At 35.6% G+C, this 27,084-nt stretch overlaps 1 protein-coding gene across 1 annotated transcript in view; it reads right to left on the reverse strand.

The window, feature by feature from the left end:
* The window catches only part of MOB1B (MOB kinase activator 1B), a 50,880-nt gene that overhangs the window by 5,423 nt on the left and 18,373 nt on the right, over positions 1–27,084 (reverse strand). The window contains exons 2-5 of the mRNA XM_017655642.3: positions 17,447–17,613; positions 9,718–9,811; positions 4,567–4,700; positions 2,292–2,455 (exon numbers count right to left, since the gene is read on the reverse strand). Coding sequence (XP_017511131.1) covers positions 2,292–2,455; positions 4,567–4,700; positions 9,718–9,811; positions 17,447–17,613 — 559 coding nt within the window. The remainder of the gene's footprint in view (positions 1–2,291; positions 2,456–4,566; positions 4,701–9,717; positions 9,812–17,446; positions 17,614–27,084) is intronic.

The following is a 27,084-nucleotide window of genomic DNA, read 5'->3' on the forward strand; positions in this document are numbered from 1 at the left end:
TCTCAGGCAAATTTTGGCATTACACAAAAAGTAAAAGAGTTAGTGATCTGCAAGGTATCATGAGTTGTAGTATGAAAATAATATGAATAATGTTGAGTCCACAAATGATAAATAAAATCCTATAAAGAACAAGTAAGAAAGCCAAAGCCTGGATTTAATTTGTGCTTCTTTAGAAGTTCCACCCCTGTCATTCTGAAGGTCAATTCTGAATAGATTTCCCCTGAACTATAAATTAGAAGGCTAGTGGACATCTATACTTCTGATATTCTGGAACAGCATTCTGAGCTCCCAATTTCTTCCACTTATTAGTATCTGTCACGTGCCATGCAGTACAGTAAGTACTTGGGAGAAGTATTAAGAGGCTTTTAATAACAGGCCTACTTTTAAGATTTGTGGGATCTGAACTAAGAACCCGGATATAGTCATAATCATATGACTAAATAAGTAAATTTTACACTAAGCTAATATGCTGTCAAATAAGACATAGTCTATTCTCCTGTCTTAACAAATATACCTTCATAATTACAGGAAAGCAGACGCAAATTTAGAATTCTTAGATGTCTGAGGAGACTGAGTGCCAATCCCTGGCTCTTAGTAAACCTCGCTCATCTTCCAACTCTCCCCTCCATCCTGCACACTTCAAAGGACCTTGCAGTCAGGAGTATGGACACTGTCCCTGGCTTATATCGGCAATGTCCACACACCCTCATAAACAGTTACCATCTGGCTAGCCCTTAGGTCTAGAGGTATGCGTATCATATATGACCTTCCCTTGAAAGAACAGGCCCAAGGAAATGATCCATAGAGACCCTGGAAATAAGCTTGGGACCTTGTGGGCAGTGAATTCTGAGGTCTCGTACCCATGCACACACCAGAAGAGATCTAGGAGGTATGGTCTTGGCCTCATGGATTCCTCACTCTGTGGGGAAGGGTTCAGCTAGAGAAGGGCCGGAGCAGGATTCTCTCAATTGTAGGTCACAGGGCACAGGCCCCTCTTACTCAATCAAGGGGTGACACTATATAACTAATGGACCTACCTTTAAAGTCACAGTATCTTGAGATGTAAATCTTTTCAGATGTGGTAAATGCCATGTATCAATCCCCTACTATTTGGTAAGGATTGGGAGACACAGCATATTTTAAGATCATACAGTAAAGTAAAACTAACTCTTCTGGGGGGAAAATATCCTTATCCTCCCCTAAACTGCTAAAACCTGAACTTTAGCAATCATGTTCTGTCTAAATCAGCACAGATGAAAACTTCAGGATAACATTTTCTTTGTTTTTATAGAATACTATAGATGGGACACCACAGTAAAGTAATCGCTCAGAGAGAGTTTGGACTAGTTAATCTCCTAAAATGTATTTATATAGGTGAAACTAAGACCCAAAATGTATGCCTTCAGTGTGAGGAGTGTATAGAGGGAAAAGAGACACATTTTTCTTTAGTGCAGATAGAATGCAGGGAAGGCATTTTTAAATATATGTGCACAGTTATAAAAAACAACAGTTTCAAGCCTTGGATTTCTGCCTACCATCTCCCCTCTCAACCTCCATAGAGAAAAAGCTGGTCACTTTATCCACTTCCACTTCTTTTTCATTCCTGCACATTAGTTCTCTAATTATCATAGTAGCAGGATGAGAATATCCTCACTCCTCTTGGTCTACATCTCTAAAACCAATTCTCTGAGAACTGACAAGAGACAGAAGAGGAGGTCAACTAAGGATCCAGATCAAAGACTAATGTTGGGCCTGCAACAGCAATGCTCTGGGGGACATTTTCCCCCCCTTTGGACATAATGGACAGCACTTAACAAATATTATTCAGATATGGTTTTATATGGTTTTAAAAAGGAAGGAAAAAGGTATGATATTCAAAGCTCATTTCCAGGCCACAGTATGCTAAAAAAGATACAGAGTAGGTTGGAATTGATGGTTAAGAGGTGTAGGACGAGTACTAAAATGCTCAGGTGTGACTAAATTAACCTACAGGTCAGCCAAACTAGCCAGGTTCCTCATTCAGCCCCTCCACTACAGCCTGCTGACCAAAGCAAAGCCAAGGAGAGAGGAGAGACCTCTCAGATCCGTTTTGGACTTGCATGCCTCCCACTTGGAGATGGATGGAATTCAGAAACAAAAGACCAGTCATTATCATCATTGCAAGTACAGAAGAGGATGAAGACCAGAGAGATATGGCAAATCTTACCCTGACAGTATGGGTGTAGTAGTCACCTCAGAACTCTGTACATAGAGGCTTTGCTGAGGAAAAAAGACATCCTAATTCAACTTACCTGGACGAAAAAAATAAAGTGCTTGAAAGATGTATTGAGATGTGCTTCCTCCTGAAGCTGGATCACAGGGTCAAAATGCTGATGATAAATATGAGCATAAACCCGAAAGAGGCGTTTGAGTATAGTTTTTGCCACAGACATGAAATTCTTTGGGAATGGGACACCTAATAAATAGATAAACACCCCCCTCTATTAACAAGAGACCAGAACAAGGAAATACGAGTTTGTCAGCAAATCACAACATAAATTAAGACAAGGCTGAAACAAATATTTATGAATTATTATTTAACATATCTACTGTAATTTTCAGCAAAATATCATGAATGAAAATAAACTTCAAAGCTTCTATGGAATAAGAACTAGTCTTCAGCATAGCCCCTTATGCCACCATTTTATTTAAAATGAAACTGATGAAGATGGTAATGGAGCTAAAACTCACACTCATATCCTCACATTTATTAACACTAAGTCTCAATATGAATATTTGCTGAATACAAAGAATGTATTAACCATGTTCAATTTTGTTTAAAAAGCCTGCAATTATATTTTTATACTGTTTCTATGAAAAATTTCATTACTACTCCAGGTCTACATTTATTTTGAAATTAGCTGCAGTCTCTACTCAATTAGGCTCAATGTTTTATGGATTAGAGCATTTTTACAGCATAAAACAAACACAAAACTAGAAATATACAGAATTCCACATCCTTTGTTATACTGGCTAACTGATCCAGATTGGCAAAACACAAGCAAACCACTGGTACTACTGAGGTTAATGTTTTCACATTGCCTACCACTCATTTAAAAATATTATAGGTCATAAGGAAACATGAGACAAACCACAATGAGGGGACACTATAAAAATAATATGCCTATACTCTTCAAAAATATTAGTGCCAAGAAAGACCAAAAAGATTGAAGCATATATGTTCTACACTAAAGGAGGCTAAAGAGATGACAACTGAATGAAAACAAATGTCAAAGATATTCTATAAAAGACATTACTGGAGAAAAAAAGGACATTTTTGGGAAAATTTTTTAAATTAGGACAAGATCTGTAAAGCAGACATTATTGTATCAGTGTTAATTTCCTGATTTTGACAGTTACACTGTGATTTTCTAAGGAAATACACATTGAAGAACATATGGATAGAAAGGCATCATATATGCAACTTACTCTCAAAAAATTCAGGTAAAACTAAGAATATGGTAGGGGAGGAGAAAGGGAGAAGGAAAAATAAAGAGAAAGCGAATGTGGTAAAAACGTTGGCAAATAATATGGAAGAAGGATATAAAGGGATTTTTTGCACAATTCTTGTAAATTTTCTAAAAGTCTACAATTGGGTCAAAATGAAAAGTTAAAAAATGTGTTATAAGAGATAACAGAAAAGGTGTGGACACTTATCTAAATCATGACAATGTATATAAGTAATGAAAGTCTTGAAAAACAGACCTTTTATTACAACAAAGGCTATAAAGCAGTTAAGGCATTCAACGAACATTTCTAAATCAATCCAGAACAACATCAGCTCTCTACATTGCTGTCTTCTCCACCAAACCCTTCCCCAAAACTAAAAGCATAAAATACAGTCAAAATGTTATTTATTGATAAAAATACAAATTTTTAATTTTTTTCTAAAAAACGTAGTTGTGGAAAGTTTGAGAAGATCATCTGAACTGTTTAAATGTGAACGATTTCCACTTTAAAGGTCAGCCCTTAAGAGCAAGTAGAAAGAAGCATATCATTCAGTTGATAACCTTCAAATCTTATTTTCTTCTCACCCAGTATGACTTCACATTCTGCAAGATTCACACTGGGAAAATTTTTTAAATTTGAACAAGATCTATCAATTAGACATTATTGTATGTCTAATACAATAATGGGTTGTAAATTCAAACTCCCTCTTTGCCACAAATATAATGTAAAACTGGATATAAGTCATATCAACTCCTTTCCTAAACAAATGGATATGACTGTGGCAGATACCGGCTGCCCGCCCAATATCCAGTCTCTTCTTTTCCATAACATAGGCTACATTTTGTTACCATGCAAGATACACCAATCTTCTCACTGCCTAAGATTATGGGGAAGTTTATCTTAATGTTCATGATAAGTTTGGTATGAAAAAGACAGGATACTTTTAAATGTATAAAATTACAAATATTTTGATAGTTATAATCTAGTATATGGTTCCTGGAATAGAGCCAATAAACTCTAAAAACATATACAATTAGGTAAATCATGAAGGATCCCAATTAAACAAAACAATTATACCAATTTTTGATGGAAATAACATCTCATCATCCAACTGGTCCTGAACCCAAGTCATCAGGTAATCAATATACTTTGGTGCAGAGCACTTAATAGGCTTCTTTATGTTTGTTCCATCTGCCCAATGATATTCATATCTATATTGAAAAGATAAAAAGCATACAGAGTATCAGTCTATACCTATATATAATTATGTATATTTTTTCATTATACATGCATGTGTATTAAGAATGTGCATACAGAGCATATTTGAACTATCTGCTCCTTCAAATAAAGACTTTTTGCATTTGGCTTTTAAATTTAGTGTTTTTAAATAGCTAGTGGACTATTTTATATTAATCATGATCCAAACTAAGTAAATCCCATCAAACTCATTCTTTGTGAGCTTATTTTCTTCACAGTTATATTTTAGAATATATCTTTTATGTATTTTAGAATATCATATATTGTCACTGCAGAAAACCTAGCTTACTACTCACTTCTATGTTGACTATCTTTAATCTTTACGGTTGTTTTTCTTAAAATTTTTGCCTTATGCAATAAAATTTTGTTAACTTAGGACTTCAAATATTGGGTTAAGGACAGAGAATGACACAGAAACTCCAAAGTAAGATAAATGAAGCAGAGCATGATTCAGTATTTGCATGTATTCGGTTGAGGAGCTAAACATAAACACGCCTTTAAGTAAAGCTGGCAACCCAAATAAAGATGAGCCTAGTATTTCGGTATTAACAGAATGCTATCCTCTGGCATAATAAACATTTAGTGTGTCCCTACCATATGAGAAATACTGTGTCAAGGAATACTCTTCTTGAATAAGGGATGAGAGACATTTTCCATATTCTCAAGAAAAACAGACTAGTAGATAAGGTAGACTTGTAAATGAGTAATTAAAAGCAGTACAACAAAAATGCTTATGGAGTTAGTTACACAAACAACTGCAACCTAATTTTAAAATAAGGAATAAGCATACAGCTGAAACTCCAAAAAAAAAAGATCTTTAAACTGAACAGGTATTCATTGTTTAGCTTCTGAAAGGTTACTTCAGGCAGTGAATTTCTCTCCTTGAGTCAAGTGTGTTTCTCTAACCTTGTTCCAGAATTTTGACTGAGAAAATAATATGTCAGTAACTCGAGCAAAGAGGATGGAAGGAAATATAATAGAAAAATATTGCAGGATATTTTTTAAAAAATTATCTTGAGATGAGTAAGGATGCTTTCTATTTAATCATAGCTACTTACACCTAAATAAATCTAAACAGGATACAACTGAATAAACATTCTGACAGTATACCTTATTGCCAACCCTGGGCAATAAAGATGACTGACTGACTGATCTACTTTGAAGGTCTCCAAAGTGAGATGCCACAACACTTCGTGACATCCTGTTCCACTGTTTAGTCACTTTCACAGAGATTCTACCCAATACAAAACTAAAGTCCCGAGTGTGACCTAAGTCTCTCCTTGTTTATTCTCTTGGGAGATAGAGACCATAAATGGCAGGACTTTGAGTAAAAACAGTACAACAAGAATGCTTATGGAGTTTGTTACACAAACACAACTAACATCACTACTCTTCATTTAAAGAAAGGGACTCAATCTATGTTTTCTCCCTTATGTTAAGAAACCTGAACATTTTTGCCTTTCCCTCACAATCACGTTTTCCATTTCTTTGATTTTCAGGTGTTACATTATCATTTTAAGTGCAAAAATCAAAAGCAGACATAGTAAATAAAAATATCGCTTCTATATCCTGAAGTTTTAATGCCAACTTTCAATACCCTAATGCTTTTTGAAAAACAGAAGTATATTGCTTATACCTCTAGATTTGATTCCCTGATCCTTTCTTTTGTCATATTTATACTTAAGATGACTTCATAACTCTATTTTGCCCTTAGTGATTTTTTATTCTACCTTTGACATTGAAATTCATTTGTCATCAAATGAACTTAAAAACTGCAAACTCCAAAATATTCATTTATTGTAATGTCTAATAATATTATTTCTAGTTCTAATAATATTAATAATAATAATAACAAATAGTAACTGAGCACAAATTCCTATAAGCCACCACTTTGTAAGGGGCCATTGCTAAGCTATTGACAAATGCCTCTCCTTGGTACGCTCCTGAGCATCTGCTGGTAAAGATGGCAATCTATGACAACTGCATCTCCTTAGCACTAACAACAGGCAAAAATTAAGACTTGAAATAAAAAAAAGGAAGGATAGAGGAATAGGTGGAAGGAAGAAGAAAGCAAAGAAAAAAGGAAGAAATGAAGTTGAAAGGGAGAGGGAAAAGGAAGGAAAAAAGGAGAATAGAAAGGAGATCATTTTTCATTTTTGTCATATCTTTATATAGATCCTGTGCCTATATAACAACAATTTTTGACATATCAGGTACATTCTCCCTATAATAGCTATGTAGATAAGGCTTCTGTGCCAAAGTGATCAAAGCAGAATTCTTATGGGCAGTAATTACCCCTAATTCATAGGTACAGGATATTGGTGTAATATCAGCACCTTCCCCATAAAGTACAAGTCAATTACAAAGGGGAATTTCAAGCAGTTTGAGGTAAAGAAACCTTATAGACACTAACATGATAAGATAATCTGGGTTAACATCTCCAGTGATTGATTGATGTTGTGTGCCTCCTGATATGATCCACTGTGAAAAAAACCTTTTCTGTGGTGTTCCAGCCAAGAATGCACGGCCTGAATGTAGTCATAAGGAAACATCAGACAGACTGAGTTGGGGCCCCCAAGACCATCTTCAGGTGGAGGACTTAGAGAATTCATCATGTAGTTGTACTTGCAGCTATGACTTGTTACAGTGGAAGAACACAAATCAAAATCAGCAAAAGGAAATGGCAATGGGGCAAAGTCTGAAGGGAAGGAGGCACAAACTTCCAAGAAGAGTCTTTTCCCAGTAAGCCACACTTAATTCCCCCAGGATTGAATTGTGGTAACACATGCTACATATGGTCTATGAGAGAAGCTCATTAGAGACTCTGTGTCCAGGTTTTTTACGGAGAGATAGTCAAGCAGGGACCTTCTGCATGGTACACACCAAAATTCCAGACCCTCCAAAGAAAAGCATAAGACATATTATTTGTACAAACAGTTTAGGCACAGTGAGTCACTCTTAACAGTTACGGTGGTGGTGAGAGTTCTTCCAAACCAAAACTCCTGATGGTACGCAAGGGCCAACCTTGTAAAAAAGTCTTTCAAGAGATAACAGGCCTGATATGTTAACTCTTCTGCACAAAGGCGAATACAAGAGTTAGACAGCGTAACTATTCCAGTTTGAAGGCACTGAAGATATAAATCAAATAAATGCAATATGTATTCCTAGATAGGATTCTGAACCAGAAACAGAAAACTAAGATATTGTTGAGGCAACTGATGAAACGTGATGGTGTTTATGGACTGAAGGAATGATTTGGAGGGTCTGTATGCAGGTTATATGGAAGAGTATATGGAAAATACACAGTTGAATATGTAAGGGTGAAAGAGCATAAATGTCTACAATTTGCTCAAATGTTCAGAAAAAATTAACATTAATGAGTATACATATAGAGAGTGGATGATGAAGCAAATGTAGCTAAATGTTAATAATTGGGCAAAAGGGATATGGGCACTCCATGTGTTGTTCTGGCAACTTCTCTGTACACTTAAAATTATTTGAAGTTTTAAAGTTTTAAATAGTTTAAAATAAGTTCTTTTCAAAAAAATTACCTTAGGAAACATTCAAAGCATATTATTTTTGAACAGCTTTGATTATGGCAAACTGTCAATTATTTTTAAAAGGACTGGAATCTGAGAAATATGTAAACTCACACAGAGTCAATTTGAGGAATAAGGTAGATAACACCAACTAGGTAATACTTTGTTCAATATGTGAATTTAGCCAAAAAATAATAAGTTCAATATGTGAATTTAGCCACAAAACTAAGTAATAACCATGAAAGAATAAAACTGAATCTCTTCAGTAGCTAGTGATCTGACTGTGACATTGCAATTTAAAAGTTACCAAAAATATTCTGAGTAATGAAAGCATTAGTACAATAAGTTATTAGCAATCTAAGGTCACTAATTTTAAAGAAAATACTAAGCACTAGTAAAATTTGGGCAGTTTTTGTTGTTGTTTTAGTATTTATACCTTGCATATAATTGGGGGACGGGAAACACTTTATAGAAAGTCAGCACTAAAAATAAAACTTCTCTATCTAGATACCTTAAAAGTATTAATATTTCTTATAATAATAAAATAATAAACTGTAGCAATTAAGAGTACATGCACTAGAATCAAAGAGACCTGGATTCAACCCTGGTTCTGCCTCTTTCTAGATAACAGGACCCTGAAATGTTACTTAACCTCTCTCAGAGTCAATTTCTTTCCCTGTAAAATGAGGATAACAATAGTTTTTCTACCTCATAGGGTTGCTCTATTAAGTAAAAGAAATAATGAATGAAAGGCTTTACATTTAGGCAGCAGGATATAAATGGTAGCTGTCATTGTTATTATCAGCCACAGTAATAATAAAAGCCAGTTTCAAAATTTTATTGATTCAAACAACATTGATCAAGTGTTAGCTAATTAGGGGGCAGGCAGTATTCTTGCATCAAAAGAGATTTACAAGGAGAATGCATCTAAGGGTTAGAAAAGACATGTATACACAGTATAACATAATGTAACAGGCAAATAAAATCATAAAGAGAAAGAAGTAAATAAATCACATCTGGTCTGAAGAAATCATGTTTCACAGAGAAGGAAGCATGTGATGTGGCCTTGAACAAAGATGGGTAAGATTTTTTGAAACATTAGCAGAGATGAAAGGAGGCATATGGGAAAAGAAAAAATCATCTAAGAGAAGAACAGAGTGAGCAAGTTTTCAGAGTATAATTAATGGAGGGAATAGTAAGGCATTGAAAATAATCTAGTTTGGATAAGCCAGAGGGGATACAAAAGCAAACAGAGGAAGGGAAGGATGAGTAATACAGTGAGGGCCATAAAGCTCAGGCTAAGGAATCTGCAATTAATATATTTATCATTGGAGAAACAATGAAGGAAATAGAGAAATTATTTGGTCAGATACTTTCTTCTTATTTAAGAACTGAAAGGAAGAATGAGACTTGATCATAAACCATGTCTTACTTTGGACCAGCTGACATCACTGGACAACTTTCCTCTGTACAGAAATCTGTGATTGTTCCATAAAGCATGTTGATCTGATTGAAGAAATCCACAGCTGCAAAACAAGTATCAGTTACAAGTAAAAAGTTAAATTTCAATTTTACTCAAGCAGAATCTTAGATTTATCAATGTTCTTTCCTATGCAAAGAACAAATGAAAAGCATACACAGAAACAAGAACATTTTGCAACACTGAAATTAGGAACTTCTGTTTTTTTTTATTAAGGTATCATTGATATACAATCTTATGAAGGTTTCACATGAGCTTCTGTTTATTAAGTGACACCCTTAAGAGAGTAAAAAGGCAAGTACAGAGTGGAAGAAATTATTTGTAACACATATAACCAATAAAAATCTTGTATTCAGATTATACAAGGCACTCCTTACAGCAATTTAAAAAAGCCAACATAGTAGAAAAATGAGACTGCTTGAAACGAACACATTTTTACAGAGTGAATATCAAAAATTACAAAGCACAATGAAATCAACAGTGTGGTCTTAGTAGACCAAAGGAACATAATAGAAACCAGAAATGATGTAATCATAAAAGAAATACTTAATTTATGACAAAGCCATCACTGTGCAACAATAGGCAAAGAATAGTCTTATAAATGGTTCTGAGTACATTGGTTATCTCTATGGAAAAGAATAAAGTTAACTTCTCACTCACACCATACCCAAAACGCAATTCCAAGCGGATCATCCTCTTAATGTAAAAAGCAACACAGTAAAGTTTAAAACAGCAAAGAAAATAACATCCTATATCCTTTGTCATGAATATATTTCTTAAGAAAGGTACAAAAAGCACTGATAATAAAGGGACAGTTTTCCATTTGTTTCACTGGATTTATTCCTAGGTTTCTGATATTGTTGTTGCTAGACATTTATTTTTATATTGACCTGGGAGTCAACAACCTTCTTAAATTCATCTATCGGTTAAAATCTGTTAATCACTTTGCTCAAATTTTTCTAATTCCTTATTCTTTTTTTTCTACAGTTACTATTCATTACTGAAAGAGGAGTGTTTAAATCTCTCATGGTAAATATGGATCTATTTCTTCTTTCAGTTTGGTCAACTGATTTAATATTTTTTTGAGATGTTATTAGAGACAGATAAATTCGGAACTTCGTATATTCTTTGTGAACTGAACCATTTATCATTTTAAAATCTTCCTCTTTATTAAAGTTTTTCTGCCTTGAAGTCTACTTTATCTGATATTACCCTGACTGTATCAGTTTTCTTCATATTGATATTTAACTTTTTATCTTCAACCTGTATCTATAAAGTATATCTCTAGGAAATGAGATTTAGATTTGTTTTGTTTTATAACCATCTTGATAAAATCATTGTCTTTTTTATGGAAGCACTTTGTTCTTTACATTTAATACAATTACTAAAATTTGGATTTCAATTTACTATTTTACTATATGTTATCTATTTATACTACCTATTACATGATTCTTTTCTTTTCTTTCTTACATTCTTTAGGATTATTTTTTTATTTTCTATTTTTCTCCTTTATTAAGTAGATAGTTATACATTCATTTACTATCATATTGGTCCTACCCTAGATTAGGGGTCAGCAAACTATGACCATAGGCCATGCAGTGCAACATCTTTTTTTGCAGTTTTCTTAGACTATAACCACACACCACTATCTGTGATGACTTCTGCACTATAGCAGCAGAGATGAATTATTGCAACAGAGTCCGTATGGTCAGCAAAACCTAAAATGTTTACTATCTGGCCCTTTACAAAAAAAGGCTTTTAACCCCTGTTATACAGCATAGCACAAGCATCCTTGATTTAAAAAAGCCCCCAAAATTTTTTTTTTACCTCTCCCATGACCAAAGCATGAACCTTAGATGTGCCAGAAACTATGCTAGCTTCTAAGAATAAGAATCAAAACTGACTCAATTTCATATCCTCATTGAGCTTACAAGTTAATAGGGAAAAATCATTTGAGTTTTTCATAAAGGGAAGAATAAGTTATAGAAAAAGCTTCCTCTCAGTGTGCCCTTTCTTTTGATATAAACAGTAATTAAGAACTCAGTACAAATTAACTCAAGGAAACCACAAGCAGTGTTACAGTAACCACTGACATATATCTAGACAGATTCTAATACCTATTGCTTATACTCTCCTGGGAAAAAATATACCTTTTTAAGTTTCTCAGGCAGAAAGGGAGCATTTATTCACATATGGACAAATACCACCTATGGTGACTGAGCTCAGGCCTGTTCCCTCTTACTTACTAGTCCTAAGATCTCTTTTCACCTCATTAATTACTAATGAGCAGCACTTCTTGAAAATTCAGACTTTCTAGAGGAGAAAAAAACCCCCGACTTTAAAGGAGTCAAAGTTAATTCTTGATTGAAGTAGAGTAGTGATAAGCATACTAAATTTCATCCTACAAGTTTTCCTCTCCCTTCTTATCTTTCAATGAACTACGATTTACTAAGTAATGCACTGCAGCTTAATTGATTCTTAAATTGTGCTCCACATGAATAGAGGACAACCTATGGCTTTGAAATAAGGGCTTAAATCCCAACTCCTATACTTACCATCTGAGTTACTTTACCTCCCTGAACTTAGTTGCCTACCTTTAAAACTGGGTTTATAATGGAGGGCTAAAAAATATATGTCTTCCATAAGGTAGGCATTTAGTAAATGTTCATTTCCTTCCACAAAGATACGGGCCTCCAGATTCTGTGCCATATAAATTATTTATAAGCCATCCATCTGACTTTTTCTAGAGCCCCTTAAGCTATCATTTTTCCTAGCAGCAGTACATTCAACACCAGGCTCTGGTTTCTGGCTGTGAGACCAGTTGTTAAATTTGTGAAGATTTCCCGTCTTCTATCATTTATCCTCATCTGGCAAGTGAACTGAAACCAAAAGGCCACTTGAAGATGTCAATCTTAACAACAAATTCCTTCATTTTTTTATGTACATGGAATGTTTACTTAATCACTGTCAGTGAGTGAAAATATCTGTCTAGTATCATACCGTATTCACTTTATCAAGTATCATTTGGGAAAACTACAGTCACTAAGGAAAATTTTAGAATCCAATACTTCAGTCAAATGGTATATTTTCAGGACAGAACTGTATGTTCTGAGGGGATGTTCTAATGCTTCAATTCAAAGTATTTTTCAGCTAGAATTATAAAATGCCTGTGAAATTTTATAAGTTCTTAAAAGCTCAAGGTATTTCAGTAGTACATACATTCAGTTCTGCTGAGATTGAGAGAATACAGACAGAAAATGATCTGCTTCTATACTTAAAAGTCAGAATTTCATGTGGGACAAAAGGTGTACACTGTATTCCTTAGATTTTTTAAATTAATAAATGAGCTCTCAAGTAAATGGCAAAAAAGACACAAGTACAAAAAAGAATGTACATAAATACTATAAATTTATTCTAAATATTGTCTTTGAAGTGTTATAGAACCATCTTATAGGTAAGATGGGTCTTATCAATAAAGCAGATAAATCACTTATTTCTTTAGTAATTCAACTCTCTTGATCCAGGAGGATAACCACATTATAATGAATACTGCTCTTTTGCAAAGGCAGTCACAGTAAGATTTTAAGACACCCCAGTAAAATCTTTTAGATTCCTAAAGTTTATCAGTGAATGGCAGCACAATTTATAAATCCCATGATATTTCAAATCACAGTAAGATACCATCAAATATTATGAGAAATACTGTTTTGTTTTTAGGCATCTTGTGTGTACTTTCAATTAAATTTCATTTTTACCAGATTTATATAAACTTCCTCCAATTACAAAACTCTATTAATTTCTTCACTAATGCTAAAAACCTGTGAATATTAAAAGTACCACTTTTATTCCCCAACTTTCTCTGGCTTAATTTTCAAGAGTATATTTACTTTTTACTTACATGTCTTTCTCTTTAGGGGTTAAGAATTTCTCATAACATATTTTACTAATTTCATCTTTTTCTTCTTTTTAAAAGCATAATTTTGACAAATAACTAAGTATGCTCCTAAAAGAGGAAACTTAGCATAGTGGTTAAAATCCCATTTCTGAATTTTTTTTAAACTGTGCTTTACTTAGGACTAAGTTGGAGAAAGTGCCATCCAATAGTTACAGAAGGTGACAAGGAATTTTGGGGAGTAGAGTGTGGAAACAGCAGTTGTACTGAACTGCAGCTGTTAATGTTTTTTTATTTAACATCTGTACATCCTAAAAGAAGGAGCCAGGAAAAGAAAAGCTTTAAAGTAATAATTAATCAACAAAATAGAAAGAAAGGAAAGGCAGGAGGCCTCAGAAGAGCCAGACAATTGTTCTTCGAAAGCCAAAAAGGAAAAAGAATGGTACGTCTGAGAACTGTCCTGCCTCCAGGTGAACTGGCTATCAATGAGAGGAGGGTTTAAGGCAAAATGCCAAAGCAAGTTTTCCCAATGGTGCAAATAAATTAAAATAAATAAGTTACATTTTAAACTATAGGTGTTCTTAAGTAACTCAGTGTTTTTTTTCTGATTCTGAGTTTTTTTAAAGCAACATCTTAACTGCTCAAAAGTCATTTACCAAAGATAAATATTGTGCTTTCATTAAACAGTTTTCCCTGTTTTTTTCTCTATCATTACAATTAAAAGTCCTACAAAAAACACCAATTTATTTACAGAAAAACAGCTGGCATCAATCAAAACAATTTGATACTGGCAGCACAAGAATAGACCCACAGATCAATGGAACTGAAGAGAAAACCCACATAAACCCACACATAAATGGCCAGTTAATACACAAAAAAGGCTCCATGGGTATACAATGGGGAGATGACACCCTCTTCAACAACTGGTGGTAGCAAAACTGGACAGCTACATGTAGGAGAATGAAACTGAATGTCTGTCTAACTCCATACACTAAAGTAAACTCAAAATGGATAAAAGACCTGAATGTAAGTCATTAAACCACAAAACTCTAGAAGAAAATATTGGCAAAAATCTCTTGAATATAAATATGAGTAATGTTTTCCTGAACACAACTCCTCAGGCAAGGGAAACAAAAGCAAAAATGAACAAATGAGACTACATCAAACTAAAAAGATTCTGTACAGCAAAGGACACCATTAGAACAAAAAGGCATCCTATAGTATGGGAGAATATATTCGTAAATGACTTATCCGATAAGGGGTTAACATCCAAAATACATAAAGAGCTCACATGCCTCAACACCCAAAAAACAAATAACCGGATTAAAAAATGGGCAGAGGATCTGAACAGATACTTCTCTAAAGAAATTCAGCTGGCCAACAGCCACATGAAAAGATGCTCCACATCACTAGTCATCAGGGAAATGCAAATTAAAACCACAATGGGATATCACCTCACACCAGTAAGGATGGCCAGCATCAAAAAGACTAAGAACAACAAATGCTGGCAGAGGATACGGAGAAAAGGGAACCCTCCTACACTGCTGGTGGGAATGTAAACAAGTTCAACCATTGTGGAAAGCAATATGGAGGTTCCTCAAAAAACTAAAAATAGAAATATCATTTGATAGAGGAATTCCACCTCTGGGAATTTACCTGAAGAAAACAAGGTCTCAGACTCAAAAAGACATATGCAACCCTACGTTTACTGCAGCACTATTTACAATAGCCAAGATATGGAAGCAACCTAAGTGTCCATCAGTAGATGAATGGATAAAGAAGAGGTGGTACATATACACAATGGAATACTATTCAGCCATAAGAAGAAAACAAATCCTACCTTTTGCAGCAACATGGATGGAGCTAGAGGGTATTATACTCAGTGAAATAAAGCAGGCAGAGAAAGACAAGTACCAAATGATTTCACTCATTTGTGGAGTATAACAACAAAGCAAAACCAAAGGAACAAAACAGCAGCAGACTCACAGACTCCAAGAGGGAACTAGTGTTTACCAAAGGGAAGGAAAGGGTTGGAAAGGGTGGTTGGGGAGGGAGGTAGAAGGGGATTAAGGAGCATTTTAATTAGCACTCACAATATAAGTAGGTCATGGGGAAGGCAGTATAGCACGGAGAAAACAAGTAATGACTCTCAAGCATCTTACTACTCTGATGGGCGGTGATTTCATTGAGGTGGGGGGAGACTTGATAATATGGGTGAAGGTTGAAACGACAATGTTGCTCATGCGAAAACTTCATAAAATCGACAATCAATGATACCCTAATTGAAAAAAAAAAGCACCAGCATCATTTAAACATCCTGTTTTTCAAAATTCCTTGTAGATTTCAGAAATTCTTCAAAGATTGTGTGTTTGTGTGTTGTTTAGTTGTTTGAAGAGGAAAGTTCCCAGGTCTCCCTTGCCTGGAAAGCCTCTGGAGCAAGCATGGAAGGTGAATCTCTAAAATTCAATAGTTCAGAAGATGCCTGAAAAAAAAATCCCATGAAGACTCTTCATCTTACAGATTAGAAAACAGTGTCCAGTGCAAGTTCTACAAAGCTAGCACCAGAACCAGGTCTGAAACCCAGATCTCCCAATCTGGGGTCTTTCCCATAGCAGAGACACAGAAGAGACTTTGCTATCTTTTCGTTTTAATTCTCTTTCTTGTCTTTTTCTGTCTCTGTCTCTTGAACGTTTTATATTTCTACAAAACATTACCAAGATAACGTTTCAAAAAATGCATCTGAGGTTGGATCTTCTGGGGAGAAAAAAGATGTGGTAATGCTTTCTCAGATATGGGCCTGATTATCTTGACAGTAGAGTTTGGTGGGGATCCCTGGTCTGAACCTTGTAGACTGTCTCTAATTCTAGGAGTTCTCTCTTGCCTTCTGTAGCCTCTTCTCCCTCCCTCTTGCATCTCCCTAATCTGGATGACTGTGAGTTAAGTACATCATATTTGCAGATTTGTAGTTAACAGTAACTGTGTCATAGTACTGCCTATCTTAATGAACCCTCATTTCTATGAAGCACTTAGATTATCCCCATTTTAGAAGTTAAAACAAAAACAAATGAGTAACAGAGAGCAAAAGTAATGCCCACAGTTCTACAGTTAGAAAGTTAAGAAGTAGTGTTATTCAATGACACGACTTGCATTTTTAAGGACTATGTTATCCAGCCTATATAATTTTCTATTTATTTATTTATTGAACAAAATTGCACCTAACTTGTTCTAATTTTGAAAGTCAATGAATTGAGTTTTTCACAATACTCTGTCCAAAACACAAAATTGTATCTGTTTGAGGGATCTACTTGATTTATTGTTTTTGTTTGCCACATCAAAGAAAATTACAGTCTACACTGCATTAAAAAAAAAAAAATTCTATAGTTCTATACTTGAGCCCAGGCTCAACCATTTAATAGCTGTATGACCTAAGCAAATTACTAACCTTTCTGTCTCAATTTCCTTAAGAGGTTGTAATGATGAAATAAAATAATCCATGTAGAAAGGATAACAGGGTGCCAGGTACATGGTATTCCATAAATGTTAACTGCTGTTATTTTTTCCTACTGAAGATGAAAAACCTATTCTTTCTATTACATTATAACACGAAACAAGAATTTCATAAAACTCCATATTCAGAAATAAAATAACACAAAGGTTAAAGTAAATGGAAGTATCACTTTATTGTTCTACTAGGTTAACTAGATCCTAGAATAGATAGCACCCCAATGCTCACTTACAGTGAGACTCCAAACCTAATTTAGAGTCTACTGAGAAGTGTAGGCTACTTACTGTTCACTGCAACCCACTCATTGAGATCTTCCCCCTCAGGAAGCATGACAGCCATCCGCAGGTTGCCACTGCCAAGTGTAGCTTCTGCATGCTTTAAAAGCTCATACTGGTGAGAACCTTCTGGAATGTTCTTCTTTGGTTTAAAAGTTTTAGAAGAGCGACTACCACTATGAATACAAAAGAAAAAAAAGGAGATTCAATATTTAAAGCATGACTTTCAACAGAGTCTCTTACAGTATATTACTGGATAAAACAGCAGAGGTGATCCTAAACATCCACAAATACACAGCTCTAAACTGTATTGACTACTTTAAGTAGTGGTAATATAATTGCTATAACTACAGTGTTTGATATCCAAAGCTCCTAAACCTTCTCTACATGCCCTATTGCAACTCTCAAGAACAAGAATTTTAGCTGTAACTAATCCAGCTTTTCACAAAAAATTAACAATTTAAAAGGCTGTAACAAAAGGTTGTAATATATAAAAAAAAAATTCTGTGATTCTTACTCATTTTATTTTTTTACCCCATTCTAAGTCTTTCATCTTAATATAATTTCTTTTGTATAAGAAGCATAAAGATACAATTTTATATCAATAAAACACAAAAATTCTAGAGTGAGAAAGAAAAGCTACATGTTCTTCTACTCAGTTATTGGAAGCCTCAGCAATCTTACTCCAGAATTCTAGGTATGCAGATAAGTAGTTAGACATTAACATGGTTGGTTTGCTCAAATTTCTGAATGTGCGTGTGTGCATCATAACTATATGACAATTTAGAGCTTTCTGACAAGGGTGTTGTATTAATAATTCACAGCATTACCCTGAGGTTCTTTCTTTCCAAATAAACATCCAGGACTCAGGGTTGTTTTCCCAGTCCTTTTACTCACATTTGGAGGCCAATAATTTCTGGAGCAAGACAGGATGGTTTGACAATTAAATACCTGAGTCCTAAGGGAAAACTCTGAACACACATTCCTTATAATCTGTCATCCAGTTTGATCTATCTTTTGTAAATTTCAACAGCATCATTCATTTCCTCTTTGAGACCCCAAAGAATAGATTAGGCCTCACAGTAACACCTAAGTTAATTTCCATAAACCATTTCCTACCAAACTCAACACTGTCACATCCATTATTAACCCTCATTTTAACCCTTTACTGGTCAATACAACTATCAACAAAGTTGTTATTTTCTAAGTTGGCCTGGAACATCTCAAGGTTGAAGGAATTGGGACAGGAGGCTTTATAGACAACAGAAGAGGGGCCTAGTAAGGGTTAGATGAATAGGTATCTTTGTATTTTGACATGGAAGAACATGTCATCAAATATATTCAAATTAGGAGTGAATTAACATCAATTTATTTGAGTCAATAATTTCATCCTTTTAACGTTAAATAACTTACTCTGACCACACAGCTGGTAAAACAGCAGAAGTGGGATTCAACCACCCATTATCTTGAACAATTTACTTAACATTACCAAGCTTCAGCTCCCTAATCTATAAGGGAATAATTATAATATCTATCTTACTACTGAACCATATAATAAGACTTCACTAATAATAGTTCACTTTGCTCCACATCTAGGTACCAACCTGTCATTCATACCAGTAGATCCTTCTATAGGTCTAAATCCAATACTAGAGACCAGGTACTTGATAAATACTTCTTAATTAACAGTTCCAGTCAATGACACACTGAGAACTCCTACATCAGGATAGTGATGATTAATATTAACTAACATTTTACTGCAGGTTTTGTGCTTGGAAGTATTTTACATGCAATATCTCATTCAATCCTTATAAATCTATGATATACCTGCTATTATTTTATTTTATAAGTAACAAAACTGAGGCTTAAAGTACTTGGATAATTTGCTCAAAATTATGAAAATGGTAAATTACAGAGCCAGAATTTAAGTCTTTAAAGCCCATTCTTTCATCTACTACCCAATACTACATGATGGTTACCTTTCTCTTTTATCCAATTACTTCTAACAATTTCCTTCCAATATCACCACAGTTTAATCAAGTCACTTATGAAACATTATAAAGGTAATTTATACTGAGTTATTAGTATGCATTTTAAAAACAATCTTCAAATCTTCAAACTACCTAATTTCATTTCATCGCCTTACACTTCTTCTAATTTATATGAATACTTAGCACTGCCATTTGGAAAAAATAAAATTCCACCAGAGAGCAATTTTCCCCAGAGGTTGCCAAATACACTCATAATTTCAGAAGGGCAGAGATACACAACAGCAAAAAATGTTAGAAATTGTCAAAATCAAGTAGAAAAGCACTAATGAGTATGAAAAAGACAATCCTGATTCAAGTAAGTTAGAATCTGAAAATATCTACTTACATTTCTGCCTAACATCCCTGTAAATCACTATTATTATTGGTGATGCTGTTGCTTTTATTATTAATGGCAGGAGAATAAAAAATCCTTCTTAACATTACGAGAAAGCAAGAAAGGCTATCAGCAGATCAGAAATTGAGGAATTCTGGTAATATTAAAAAGCTGATGAGATACAGTGACAGAAAAATTCTGAAAAAACCTAGCCTAGAACACTCCCAGTAGAGGACACAATGAAGGTAAGAGTGATTCCCACTGTGCTCCAAGCTCAGAATCTGGACTACAGGAGGTAGAAGGGACTGTGGGAGACTCTTCAGGAATTACAACAATTTGACTCAGAACCTTTGAGCAAGTGAATCCCAGTAATCTCCTCTGCTGAACTTTTTCTGACAAGTAGGCAAGTGTATTTAACATTCAACTAAATCTCAGAATTTTGGTAGGACAGTGGGGAATACCTCTATAAGGCAATTTTTAACACTAAAAACTCTACTCTGTGAAAACACTGTAAGCCACAGACTGAGGGAAAATCTTTGCAAACTATATATCTGATAAAGGACTTGTATTCAAAAGATACAAAAAGTTCTTAAAATTCAACCCATGAAGAAAGGGCAAAATATATGAACAAACTCCACCGAAGAATATACAGAGATGGCAAATAGACATATGAAAAGATGGTCAACAACATTTGTCAGCAGGGAATTGCACATTAAAATAATGAGATATCACCTATTAAAATTGTTACAAACCAAAAAATTGACAATGCCAAATACTAATGAGGATGTGGAGCAACATTCATTGCTGGTAGGAATGCAAAATGATATAACCACTTTGGAAGACAGTTTGGCAGTTTGTTACAAAGCTAAACACAATCTTCCCATAAAAACCAGCAATCCCACTCCTGGGTATTTACCTAAATGATCTGAAAACCAATGTTCACACAAAAACCTGCCTGTGAATGTTTATAGCAACTTCATTCATAATCACCAAAATTGGAAGCAACCAAGATGCCTTTCAATAAGTGAATGGCTAAACAAAGTATGGTACATCCATAACATGGAATATTATGTTGAGTGATTGAAAGAAATAAGCTATCAAACCACACACACAATACTTGAAAACAATATAAGATTGTATATCAATGATACTTCAATAAAACACACACACACACACACACACAAAGATGAAGAAGCTTTAATCAAATACTGCCACGTGAAAGAAGCCAGTCTAAAAAGGCTACATGGTATATGATTCCAAATACTTGGCTTTCTGAAAAAATCATAGAGACAGTCAAAATGTGCTTAACAGAGGTACAGGGCAAAAGGGAGAAGACATGACTATTCCCAAGAAAACTTCCCAAGAGAAATGTGTCCACCAAAAAAAACATGTATTGTTAATGTCATCATTATTTGCAAGAGCCAAAAAGTGTAAACAATCCAAAAGTCCCTCAATAGATGCACTGATAAATACAATGTAATATATTCATACAATGGAATATTATTCAGCCATAAAAAGGAATGAAGTCCTGATACATATTACAACATGAGTGAATCTTAACAATACTATGCTAAGTAAAAAGAAACCAGACACAAAATACATAATATCACATACTGTATTATTCCATTTATATGAAATGTCCAGAAAAGGCAAATCCACATAGAAAGTAGGTTGGTTACGAGAGACTGGAAAGGGAGAAATGGAGTGTGACTAGTACTGACAGAGGGTTTCTTTTGGAGGTGATGAAAATCTGCTGGAATTAGATAACTGTGATGGTTGAACAACTTTGTGAATATACTAAAATCCATTTATTGCATACTTTAAAGGATGAATATTATTGTATGTGAATTATAGCTCAATTTTTAAAAATTTTTAAGAAAAATATTTACTATTAAAAATATAAGTATCCTCCCAGTAATGCTCCTCACCACCTTACTAAGTCAGTTTTTTCATCCATTTATTCTCTCTTGCATTACTTCATCCAACTAGCATATTCTGACCCCTTACTATGTTCCAAGTAGCACTACTCTAAGCTCTGGGACTCAACACCAAACAAGACAAGATCCTTACTATCATGGTGGGGAGAAGAAGAAAAAATAAAACCAACAAAAAAATATGGGGTAGTGTGGTAAGTGCTATGATGAAAATAACAAAATGATGTGACAAATAATGTGATGTAGCAAGGCACTATATTAGATTAGGTGGTTAGAGAAGACCTCCCTAAGGCCAGAAAGACAGGAAGAAGGAGCCAGCCATATGAAGATCTGGGGAAGCACATTCCAGGCTCACAGGATCAACCAGTGCAAAAGCAATTTTTTAGGAATGGGGTAAAAAGGTAACTGGCTAGGGCATCAAAAATGATGGGAACAGTGGTAAAGAAGAAATAAGCGAGGCTGGTAGAACCACATTAAGATTTTAGAGATCAAAGTATGGAACTTAGAATATCATTTTAAGTATGAGAAGCCACTGGAGATTTTTTTTTAAATAACAGAAGTAGTAACATGATTTGATTTAGTGTTTTTAAAAAAGATCATTCAAGTTGCCATGCAGAGAATAGACTGGAAGGAGAGCAAAAGTGGGGGGCACCAGTTCGGAAACTAGCACAAAGAAGGGAATGATGGCTTGGACTAGGAGGGATGGAAAGATGAAAACAGATTCCAGTATTTGTAGGTAGACCCAGCAAGATTCACATCTGGATTTAGTGATTTGTGGAGAGTGATGAAGAAGAGAGAATCAAGGATGACTCCTAGTTTTTAGTCTCATATAGGTAGAAAATAGGTCATTTATTGAGATAGGTTTGGGAGATGGGTTTTGGATATATTAACCTGACATACCTATTAGACATCCAAATGGGTATGTAAGGTAGACAGTTATATAAGGCTCGGAAGAAAGATCATACTGATGGTGACTAATAATCTTGGAAACCTCACTGGTTATCACAGTGCCAGAAGATGCACTAGTAGATTATTAACTGAGTCTCTTATAAGCTATGAGAAGTCCTATAGTAAAGAAAACTATTTATGGTTTAGCCCAGGGTTTCCCAAACATCTTTAGTCATGAAACTTTTCTTCTACATTTTCAAATCCTGCTCTTTACACTTACTAGAGAACACTGTGCTAGTACATTAAACTGGTAACTGGGTTGCCTTTCAATTTTAAAACATGTTCATAACACTTCAATGACTTCATACAAGAAACGGCAGAGAGTTGGTCAACTCAGGATTTATTTAATACTCCATAAAATTTTATAATCTACTCAGAAAATAATAAAGCACTAGACACACAAAGGCCAATTCGTTTCTACATCTGTGAAGTTACCTGTGCATTATCTCAGATACAGATGAAGACACTCAAGTTTAATCACTCATCTCAGATCACCCTCTGAGTTTTTGAGTTATACAGACATAATTCATTTTATTGCACTTCACAGATACTGCACTTTTTACAATTTGAAGGTTTGTGGCAACCCTACATTCATTGAGTCTATTGGTGCCATTTCTCCAACAGCATTTTCTCACTTAATGTCTCCGTGTCACAATTATTACAACTCTCACAATATTTCAAACTTTTTCACTATTATTATATTTGTTCTGTGATCTGTTGTCAGTGGCCTTTGATATTACTATTATAATTATTTCAGGCCACCACAAACCAGTGACACCCATATAATAAGATGGTGAACTTAATCGATAATAGGTCATTTATTGTGTGCATCCTAACTCCTACTGACTAACCACTTTCCCATCTCTCTCACTTTCCTTGGGTTTCCCTATTCCCTAAGACACAGCAATATTGAAATTAGGTCTATTAATAAGCCTACAAAGGCCACTAAGTGTTCAATTGAAAGGAAGAGTCACACATTTCTCACTTTAAATTAAAAGCTAGAAACGATTATGCTTACAGAGGAAGGCATGTTTAAACCCCAGAAAAGCTAAAAGCTAGGCCTCTTGCACCAAACAGTTCACCAGCTTGGGAATGCAAAGCAAAAATTCTGAAGAAAATAAGTGCTACTCCAGTGAACACATCAATGATATGAAAGCAAACAGCCTTATGGAGAAAGTTTTAAGGGTCTGGATAGCTCAAACCAGCTATAACATGTCCTTAAGCCAAAGCCTATCCAGAGCAAGGCCCTAACTCTTCAATTCTTTGAAGGCAGAGAGAGGTGAGGGATAACATAAACATAAAAGTACAAGATGAAGCAGCAGGTGCTGATGTAGAAGCTGCAGCATGTTATCCAGAAGATCTAAGGTAAGATAATTAATGAAGGTGGCTACAGTTACCAACAGACTTTCGGTATAGATGAAACAGCCTTACATGGAAAGAAAATGCCATCTAGGACTTTCACAGCTAGAGAGAAGTCAAACTTGGCTTCAAAGCTTCAAAGAGCTGGCTGACTCTCTTGTTAGGAGCTAATATAGCCGGTAACCTTAAGTTGAAGCCAACACTCAAGTAACATACCAAAAATCCTAGGGCCCTTAAGAAATATGCTAAATCTAGTTCACCTGTGCCCTATTTTTGGTGCAACAAAGCCTGGATGACAGCACATCTGTTCACAATATCATTTACTGAGTATTGTACCCCACTGTTGAAACCTACTGCTTAGAAGAATATTCTTTTCAAAATATTATTACTCAATGACAATGCACCTCATCACCCAAGGTTCTGATGGAGATGTATAATGAAGTTAATGTTGTTTTAATGCCTGATAACACATCTATTTGACAGCCCACAGATCAACAAGTCATTTCAACTTTCAAATCTTATTAAGAAATACATTTCATAAGGCTAGAGCTTCCATAATTAGTGACTGCTTTGATGGATCTGGGCAAAGTAAATTAAAAACCTTCTCGTAAGAAATCATAATTCATGACTCATGGAAAGAGGCCAAAATATCAACAACAGGAGTTTGGAAGAAGTTGATTCCACACCTCATGGCTGACTCAAGAACTCAAGACTTCCATGGAGGAAGTCACTGAAGATGTGATGGAAACAGCAAGAGAACTAGAAGTGGAGCCTGTGACTGAATTGCTGTGATCTCATGGAAAAACCTGAATGGATGAGGAGGTGCTTCTTAGAATGAGCAAAGGAAATGGACTCTTGAAATGTAATCTGCTCCTGGTGAAGATGCTGTGAAGATTGCTGAAATGACAACAAAGGATTAGATAATTACATAACCTTAGTTGATTAAGTAGCAGCAGGGTTTGAGAGGATTGACTCTAATTTGAAAGAAGTTCCACTGTGAGTAGAATGTTATCAAACAGCATTGCACGCTGATGAGAAATCACTCGTGAAAGGAAGAGTTAATCAATGCAGCAAACTTTACTGTTGTCTTAGTTTAAGAAACTGCCGCAGCCTTCCCAACCTTCAGCAGCCACCACGCTAATCAGTCAGTACCAACAACACTGAGGCAAGGCCCTCCTCAGCAAAAAGAATACAACTCACTGAAGCTCAGATGATGTTTAGCATTTTTTTGCAACAGAGTACTTTTTTAAAAATTTTGGTATCATTAATCTACAATTACATGAAGAACATTATGTTTACTAGGCTCCCCCTTCACCAAGTCCCCCCAACATACCCCTTCACAGTCACTGTCCATCAACGTAGTAAGATGCTGTAAAATCACTACTTGTCTTCTCTTTGTTGCACAGCCCTCCCCGAGCCCCCACACACACTATACATGCTAATCGTAATGCCCCCTTTCTTTTTCCGTGCCCTTGTCCTTCCCTTCCCACCCATCCTCCCCAGTCCCTTTCCCTTTGGTAACTATTAGTCCATTCTTGGGTTCTGTGATTCTGCTGCTGTTTTATTCCTTCAGTTTTCCTTTGTTCTTATACTCTGCATATGAGAGAAATCATTTGGTACTTGTCTTTCTCCGCCTGGCTTATTTCATGGAGCATAATACCCTTTAGCTCCATCCATTTTGAGCAACAGAGTATTTCTAATTAAGGTCTGTACATTTTTAAAGATATAATGCTATACACACTTAATAGACTACAGGATAGTGTAAACATAACTTTTACATGCATCAGGAAACCAAAAATTTCATTTGACTCACTTTATTTGCAGTATTCACTTTATTGTGGTGATCTGGAACCAAATGTACAGTATCTCTGAGGTATGGCTGTATATAGTTGCAGTTTCCTGCATTCCTAAATGCAGGAGATTTTAGGAAGTGCCCACAGTTGAATGTCTGGGTGATTTTTTTGCAACAGCAGTAATCCATTTTCAGAACCCTATGCAATGTGCTTGACTGCTAAAAGGAGGAAACTAAAATTTGCATATGCAAGGTATAAATGAGCATCAACCTAGCAATTGAGTTGGCAGTAATTCCAAATAGACAGTATTTCAATCAAGAAACAGCTGGGCAGGCTCTTGTCCCCTCTTGGCATGAGCCAGGAGCTCTTTCCTCTCACTTTATTTCTAAATAAAAGCCTGTACCTTGCTCTCCTACCTTAAGTGTTTGTGAAGCTCATTCTTCCGCTACGTGACCAAGAACCCCGGCGTCATCTTTGGGGGCTCGTCCGGGATAACTCTGGAGGTAAGTATCGGCATCCAAGTCTGCCTTTTCTTTTGCTGTCCTTATAGAAGGAAGCCGTCTGTGGCACACAAAATCGGGCGCTTGTCAGCCACCTAAATGGGACTAGCCTGGCTGCCGATCTCAAAGTCTCAAGAGACAGGTTCCCCTGCGTCTCCCTCAGTGGATCCCCCATCTCCCTTGGGAGCCGGGAATGTCAGCTGAGTGGAGGCCAGAATTCCCTTTCAGAGGCATCTCCTTGGATGCGAGGGACTGAGGAAAGCTGTGGGCAACTGCGAGAGTCTAGGCTGAGGCTACACTTCAGCGGCTTCTCAAAGGTCCGCGTGTCTGGAATCAGACCCCGACAGCCCGACTGGGTATCTGTAAGGAGTGTCTCTTTCTCTGTCTCTGACTTCCAGCCTGCTTCTTCAGGTTGCCCTGGCCTCTGAGTGAAGCAGGGGCGTCCCTAACTCCCTTCTAACTTCATCAATTTCATGGAACCTGATGCTCACCGCCTCAAGGTAAGAGACCTACGCTTCGTTCTTATTCCTGACTAAATGCTGTACTTTTTATCTCATAAAAATGTCTGGGCACCCATTAGCCACTTAAAAGAAAACCCCCTAGACAGCGCACTACTACGGGCTCTCTTGTCCCCTCCTGGCATGAGCCAGGAGCTCTTTCCTCTCAATTTATTTCTAAATAAAAGCCTGTACCTTGCTCTCCTAAAAAAAAAAAAAAGAAAGAAAGAAAAGAAACAGCTGGGAAGCTTA

This window comes from Manis javanica, chromosome 5 (genome assembly GCF_040802235.1).
Source record: "Manis javanica isolate MJ-LG chromosome 5, MJ_LKY, whole genome shotgun sequence".
Taxonomy (NCBI): domain Eukaryota; kingdom Metazoa; phylum Chordata; class Mammalia; order Pholidota; family Manidae; genus Manis; species Manis javanica.